Source organism: Nothobranchius furzeri, chromosome 9 (genome assembly GCF_043380555.1).
Source record: "Nothobranchius furzeri strain GRZ-AD chromosome 9, NfurGRZ-RIMD1, whole genome shotgun sequence".
Lineage (NCBI taxonomy): Eukaryota > Metazoa > Chordata > Actinopteri > Cyprinodontiformes > Nothobranchiidae > Nothobranchius > Nothobranchius furzeri.
This window is the reverse complement of record NC_091749.1, coordinates 26406817-26414841: the sequence shown is the minus strand read 5'-3', so window position 1 is coordinate 26414841 and position 8025 is coordinate 26406817. Positions and strand designations below refer to the sequence as shown.

Below are 8025 nucleotides of genomic sequence, written 5' to 3'. Positions count from 1 at the left end.
TTGGCCCCTTTGGTCATGAAGGTAAAGAAAACACATTGAATGAGAAGATGTGTCCAAACTTTTGGCCTGTACTGTATACATGTGTGTGTGTGTGTGTGTGTGTGTGTGTGTGTGTGTGTGTGTGTGTTTCTTTCTTCCCAAGTAGGTTAATGATCCCTCCCTGGTTTACCCACTCAAAGTTTATTTTAGAGACTTTAATTCACAATTACATAAAAATTACTTTATGACCTTCAGATCGTGATTTCCTTGAACCTCCATTAGCACAAGGTAAGGAGTAGCTGGTGTTCCATTATTATTGTTTTTCCACTCTTTCCCTAGCCTGGCAAGCCAGACCATGTATGTGAAACTTTGCAAAGCAAGAATTTGGTCTAGATCACTGGGCTACTCTTTCCCGCGATTGTTCATGTGTTTATGTGCTCCTCCTGTCTTACCGTCGCGGTACAGCGGACATCACCTGGCCAGGTGTCTCTCAGTAACCGTTCATTTTGGGAACGTGAGCCCTCACGCGCTCCTGCTCTTATCTGGTTTTAGCCGAGTGGGCGGAGCCTCGGGTCTGAGCTGGAAAAGCGTCCTGCTGGGTGGAGTGAGGCTCAGACGGCAGCAGGATATCGTCGGAGGATACTCACCTGTTGAAGCGCAGCGCTCTGTCTTTACTTGTTTTTTTTTTATTTTCTGACTCTGAGGCGTTTGCGTTCAGGATGACAGACACTATTTTAACAAACGGCACCGGGGACCGCGGAGGACGCGATAGTTATTTCAAAAAGGTGAGTGTTTTTGTGTCGTCATTCATGCTTTTGGCCTGTTACACCGCTACTTTTCCACCCAGGTAAAATTGGGATAATTATAGGCTCGGGTTTCTTCTGATCTGGCTTCCTGGGTCTTGTGTTTTCCAAACGGTGGTTTACATCCAAGGGTTCCCTTTACCCCCCCATGGTACTTACTACGTGAGTCAAAATGTGTTATAGCAGGTTAGACTGAGAAACAGCCACTGAAGTCTAACAAACTGGGTCATTTATTTTTAATAATGTCACCTTCAGCTTCAGGTGTGTTACTCTCGGAATGATCCTTCTGGTTGAGCTCCAACCTGTTACACACCTGAAACGTAGGGCTGTTCTTTATGCAACTGTTTTCTCTATTATTTTACCTTTGAACACCCAATTATGGTTATCATCTGACCTGATCACATCTTATAAAGCTCAACGGGGGGCAGCTGCCACTGGGAAAGCCCATCCGCCCTAGGCATGTTTTAGTGCATTTTACAGTGTTGTAATGTCTGACACAAAACACAAAACTCTTGGGTTTAATAGTCTGCTGACTAACCAGAGCAGGACATTTCACCTACAGCAGGAGCTTCATGTTTATGTTTCAAACACATTGATTTCTAAATGAAGATGTTTTTGTCTGTGGCGACATGACAGCTTGGTGTTGTGACAATAAACCTAGACACAAAAGGAAGAGGGCCCCTTATGGAGCTTTATTTATATAAAACTCCAGGAAATAAAAAAAAATAAGTCACAATACTGAGAATGGTTTAACGTGTTGACAACTTTAATCACGTGAATTGTCATTTAACCTAAACTCTTTTTGTGCATAGTGTTTAATTTTGTTTACCTACCAGTTTTAATATCCATGATTTAACTTTCGGTGAAAGAAATGACTGTAATACTCTATTTATGAAAAGGAAACATCAAGATAAATATGACATTTGAGTTCAAATCCTGGTAAAAACAAGCTGTAGACCGTCTGTGTAATTTTCTACTGATGCTTGAATGCATAAAATGAGGTAAAAAGTAAACCGTTCCTGTAACAATAAGCTCATGCCCCATTGTTTCCACATTAAAAACATCTCCAGCTCTGCCTCTGCTTACAGCTCAACATACAGGAAAATGGCAGCGACATCAGCAGTAAGTCCAGTTTTACGTATCTGTAATGTGTTTTTCTGATCTGCGGTTATGGGAGAAGCAGTCCGCAGCGGATAGGTGACTAATGTGTTTTCACTTAGTTTCATGAGACTCAGACTCTACTGGTCTGCGTCTGGTCCTCTTCACATATTCACAGTTACTTTTTGACTGGAGTGTTTATTCAGACCAGCCTGTTTGGATGGGTATCCGTGTGTAGCCTGTGTGTTAAAATCCCTCTGAATCCCCCTCTGAACGCTGTCTGGATTGTGGCTCTGCGCTGCACTTCCTGTGTCTATAAAAAGGTCAGTGGGAGTCGGGGTCTGGCACAGCTCGGGGATATGATTGAAGACTGCAGAGCCTAATGCCTCATGTTCAAAAGTGCAGCTCTCGTGTCTGCAGCACGCTCTAAGGAGCTAAACTTTACAATGAATGTCGATTTCTTCACCGTGTTCAGTGCCTTTTGTAGACTTAAACATTTAAATTGTGAGCCTGAGTTATGTTGATTTTCTCTTCTTGATACTTGGAACGGTTGTGGCCAGATTTTACCTAAAAGGAGCCAAAATGATCTTTGATCCAGAATTGTTGTATTTTAGAATTTCTTTGTGCTCCTCCGCCTGCGGAGTGAAAACGTCTTTAATGATTAATAAGGCTTCGCTAGGTCTGCCTGGTCCTTTAGGGAGCTGTCGCGGTTTGGGACCGTTTCCCAGCAATTCACTGTTTGGTCTCCAGCTGGCTGAGACCTGACCGGACGGCTGCGGGATGGAAAGATGGCAGTACAAAAAGTCGAATCGGCATGTTCCTTCTCCTCATCCTCTGCTGGAGAGAGCACTGACGTAGCATCTGGCTCAAGGCTTTGCTTCAACCAGACCACAGACACAAATTGACAACATGTGCTCTGGTTCAAGAACCAGACGAGTTCCTCTGACTAGCTTGTCCGAGAGTGGTTTTCATAGGGAAAGAACGAATGAAAGAGCATTGAACAAAGAAGTTTATTTTTAAAGATATAGATAACACTACAACTCTGTCAAGACATTCTTGTCTGTTAAAGGATTTAAAGAAATAATTTCCACCTTTAATATAGGGCATAACAAATACAGCTCATAACTGGGTCATGCCTGAAGCCCCTCTTGGCCAATAACCACTTTAGTAACGGCTTGTATAAGCCGACTACTCATTGTTCTGCATGATCTTTCTAAAACCTCGGTTATACAACTGCAAAGCTGTTAGCTGTGTGATGAATATGATGCTGGACTGTATTGGCTTAGTGTTTTGCTCTAATGAAGTGTTCTGGACAGTGGTAAAGAGAGGCCGTACTGTTGCAGCATGCCGTTGAATCGGGGTTGGATCCATGTGAAACTAAAGGGGTCAGAAAAGACAGTGGCGGAACAAACCGCTCAGGTTAAAACCAGAGAGGACAACTCATGGTTGTTCAAGGCATTTAAGAACCCTAACCTCTGTAAGTCCTCTGCTGAGTAGATGGGGATCTTTACACAGCAAATGACGCAGTTCCAATGGAAACCGTGGGAGCAACATGGTACAGGCTATCTCATGTGCAACCAGCAAAAAGATTATTTATTTATTTGCATAAGTGCGCCCCTAGAGTAAGGCTAAGACCTAATGGTCATTAGTCTGACTTATGTAGCGATAAGGATAGTTGATATAGGATCGTAGGCTGTGTCCCAATTCAGTCCTTTGAAGGACCTAGCCTACCCAGTAGACGTAGACCAGGTCCGTCGTCCAAAGCCAGAAAGTGAGCAGATGTGAAATTGGATGGTTCAGCCATCAGATTTATTTCTAACCTTAACCTCAGCATGGTTCCTGTTGCCTAGCAACCCCTAATGGCTCCAAACAGAAGCTAGAGAAAATGGAGTTTGTAGAGCTTTTTTTTTATTATTGTTTCCTCTGAGAGCTGCAGCTACTCTACCCCAAAACTAGCGTGATTATGATGCTTTTACTTTGAAAAATATAATACAAAACCAGAATGACAAAAGCCAAACAACTCCAGTACTTCAAACCAGGTGTTACTGAAGTTTAAAACTTTAATTCTCTCCCAGTTTGTCTGCCGTTTTTACAAGGAAAAAAACCCATTCAGCTCACAATGAGTCCTGCGATTGACCCTTTGCACGTGATGTCACGCCACTCATGTGACCGCCCCCTTCGCCATGATGGACGGCAAAAAGACCGTTTACACCCGTAGAAACTCCAGTGAAGCTAGTGAAAACTAGCCAGTTTGTAGCCTTTTATCATTTCTATTTAGTTGATTTGACAGTAAAATGGTTTTAGCTTGCTGCGTGGTCGGCTGCACTAACGGACAACTCAACTCGTTTTTTTTTTTTTTTTACAACTTTGATGGAGACTGAGGACGGAGATGATTGCAGCGATCAATCAATCAAGCGGACTAGCAGCCCTCAGATTAGCAGCGAACATGTTTTTAGCGGGTAAGATTAACGTTCATTTATTTCACGAGGAAGACGGGGACATGGATAAATGTGATGTGTTTATACAAGTTATTGATAATCCTGATGGATGGGTATTTCACCACGGAGGCTGCGCTCCGTCCACTGTAGTGTAAAGCAAGATAATTATTAACAATATTAAAGCTCCGATGTATGATTACGTGTGTTAAAATTACATTATTTATTTATACGAGCGTCATCGTTCGGAGATCTTCTCATTCCGGTGTGAGAGCAGCAGCTGAACCCGGTAACACCACCAGCAACAGAAGCTGGTAGGGACAATCAGCTTTGGTGTAAAGTGAAACGCTGTTTACAACATAAAGTTGCCGGGTGAATTCAGGCAAAGTCAGCAACATGTTTACATCGGTGAACAGCTGCAGAGAGAACGTAAGCTAATGGTAAGCTAGTTAGCATACCGCTCTCTATGAGCCCCCGCTAGATGCGCTACTTCTTCTGATAACTGAACTGGGCATGAACTAGTTGAAGGAATACTGGATGAGTTTTGTTTTTGTTTTCATCGCAAAAACAATTTCAGGCTCTACTTTTCCCTTTGTTTAGTAATCGTGTTGCTCACTGTTTACATGCTTGTGCCGTCCACCATGGTGGACGTGATTAGGTGACGTCGGTGCAAAGGGTCAATAGGGTGTGCTACGAAGGGAACACAGACCCGTCCTTCAAATCTGTGGAAATAAAGGACACATTTGGAGGAGTCTTTAAATTTGAATAAACAATGAATAGTCAATAATAACCAATAATAAAACATGAAAGGAAACAAGTTCTCTTGTATTACGTTTAGTTTCAGTACATCAGCTTTATGGCCTTATGAAGTATGGGCAGTTTTATTATACAGCTCAGAGTTATGTGGTCAGAACTCATGTGGAACTGTTCATTCTGTTCTCCAGTTGAACAATGAAGTTACCATGGCAACTATCGATCACGGGTTACTCCTTTAAGTATAATAATTGAATGATGGCGTGCTTGCTGGCGTCAGCCCACGCCCTTTCCACTCACATGCTAGTGTCTTCATCCTGTCGTCATCTGTTCCATGTGGCTCGTTGGTTGTGTGTGGAGAGCCGTTGTTTGTATTAATGGTTAATCATTAAGCTCTTTGGTCCCTGGAGTGTTTACACAGGATCAGCCTGGTGACCAGGGCAGATTCGTAGAAGTGTTGGAGTGTTTAGTTAAAACGTGACCTCTGTTTGGGAGCCTACTACCTGCAGTGTTAAAACCTCCCTCCTGAGAGGGACGTTGTGATGTTCCTCAGTCCTCTTCTGCTCCCTCATTTAACAGGAATCTTTACGAGAAAACCCGCCATGCATGACTCAGATGTCAAAGTGGAAACTGACAGCTCATATTTGTACAAAGCTCTCCTTAAGAGCTAGGAATGAAAGTAAAACTTATATACTGCCAGTTTGATGTACAGTTTTTAATTATGGTGTTCATCCAGGGCAGCTAATGAAGAGGAAACAAAGTGTGCCAGAGAAACGGCCATTTTGGATCCACGTTTCTAAGCGCTCGTTTGAATGCAGGTCTAAAATGTAAGGTAGTTTGAATGATAATGATAAATGACCAACACTTCTATTGCACCTTTCAGAGTCAGAGGGCTCCAAAGTGCTCTACACTCAAGGTGGGTTAAGTGTCTTGCCCAAGGACACAACGGCCACATCCTTGGCTGGAAGCTGGGATTGATCCTACAACCTTCTGCTTACGGGACATCTTGCTCTACCTCCTGAGCTACTGCTGCTTTTCAAAGATGAACTCTAGCAGTAGGCCCCCCCCCCCCCCCCCCCCCCCATCACACACACACACATAAGGACCGCTATAGAAACCCAGTCATGCTGACATTTTCGGCCTAACTGGTTTTACTGGGACGGCTGGATTCTCTGCATTTCTTTAACCAGTGACGATGACAAGAGCCTGTTGTGGCAACAGCCTGCTGACGCAGTGAGATGGTGCTGGAGACGAGAGGCGGTGCTGCTTCACACACGTTGTTATCACTGAGTTTTCCACCTAAATACATGGCTGAAGTTGCTTTTCTTCCACACCCAGCTGTTTTCCATTGAACTACTGAGCACAGATTATGTGCTTTTCTCCTAAGCTGAAAGCAGGAGGAAATGTTATGATGGCAACTTTTAGATAGTTTTCAAGCAGTATTTTATTGTAATGATGACCAAGAATTTGTATAATATAAGATTCTGAGACCACGGTCTTGAGTCGGAAAAGGGTAGAATGCCTTTTCCGGGTCAGGGATGAGGTCCTGCCTCAAGTGGAGGAGTTTAAGTATCTCAGGGTCTTGTTCTCGATTGAGGTAAAGATGGTGCGTGAGACCGGTAGCCGGATTGGTGCTGCGTCTGCAGTGACGCAGGTTTTGTACCGGCCTGCTGCGGTGAAGAGAGAGCTGAGCTGGAAGGCAAAGCTCTTGATTTACCGGTTGATCTATGTTCCTTACCTCACCTATGGTCACGAGCTTTGGGTAGTGACCAAAAGAATGAGATCGCGGATACAAGTAGCCGAAATTTGTTTTCTCCACAGGGTGGCTGGACTCTCCCTTAAGGTGAGAAGCTTGGTCATCCGGGAGAGGCTGCTCCTCCACATCGAGATGATCCAGTTGAGGTGGCTCGGGCATCTAAGGATGTCCCTGGTCGCCTCCCTGGTGAGGTTTTCTGGTCATGTCCAACTGGGAGGAGACCTAAACGAAGACCCAGGACATGCTAGAGGGACTATGTCTCTTGGCTAGCCAGGGAACGCCTTAGGATTCCCCTGGAAGAGCTGGCCCAAGTGGCTGGGGAGAGGGAAGTCTGGGCCTCCCTGCTTAGGCTGCTGCCCCTGCGACCGAACTCCGGCTCAGCGGCAGAACATGTATGGATGGATGTACTGCAAGATAGTTTTCCAGATCAGTTAAAGTGGCATCTGTAGGGTTTTTAACCCTGTATGACTTCATGATGCGCTTTTACAAAAAGTACACTAATGCATCTATTAGTGATCATAATCAGACTATATTCAGCATGAATCAGCATCTGTCCAAGAGTCGACATTGCCCTCAAACATAAAACATATATAGTAAACATCTCATGAGCTACTTCACTGCCTCAATTACCATAATTTCTGGACTATAGAGCGCACCTCAATATGAGCCGCACCCGGCTAAAAGCCTCAGATATCTACTGAACTGAAAACGTAGTTTAACTGAACGTAACTGAACTGATCATTATCAAACAAAACAGAAAAGTTATTGATTAGTTTATTCATCGTCCTCCTGCGCACTGAAACCACCGAAGTCATCTTCTTCTTCTTCAGTGTCGGAGTTGAACAGCCTCAGAAGAGCTTCGTCACATACCTTTTCTGTGGTGATGTCGGTGTTGCTCTCCGTGTTGCTGTCATCATTCCGGGGTGAAGCTGGGAAAACAAGCAGCGCCGTTTTACTGTGAAATAAATCCTCCTGGGCGCTTTCGTAGCACTTCTTTAACCATTCCTTCATTAGACTTTCCAGCATCTATCCTTTCTGGTTGATTAAAGCCGCACCTCATTATAAGCCGCATGGTTCAAAGCGTGGGAAAAAATAGCGGCTTATAGTCCGGAAAATATGGTAACTAGCTTAGAAATGCAATATTGAGTCCATCCAATTATATGTGATGCATTTATTTCTGCTCTCGTGATGCAAACTATGG

At 43.9% G+C, this 8025-nt stretch overlaps 1 protein-coding gene across 2 annotated transcripts in view; it reads left to right on the top strand.

The window, feature by feature from the left end:
- The first annotated feature begins 583 nt into the window (after window positions 1-583).
- Window positions 584-8025, top strand: part of rhpn2 (rhophilin, Rho GTPase binding protein 2) — a 38597-nt gene continuing 31155 nt past the window's right edge. For both annotated transcript variants that reach the window (XM_015953936.3, XM_015953935.3), the window contains exon 1: window positions 584-764. In XM_015953936.3, coding sequence (XP_015809422.1) covers window positions 699-764 — 66 coding nt within the window. In that variant the 5' untranslated portion in view covers window positions 584-698. The remainder of the gene's footprint in view (window positions 765-8025) is intronic.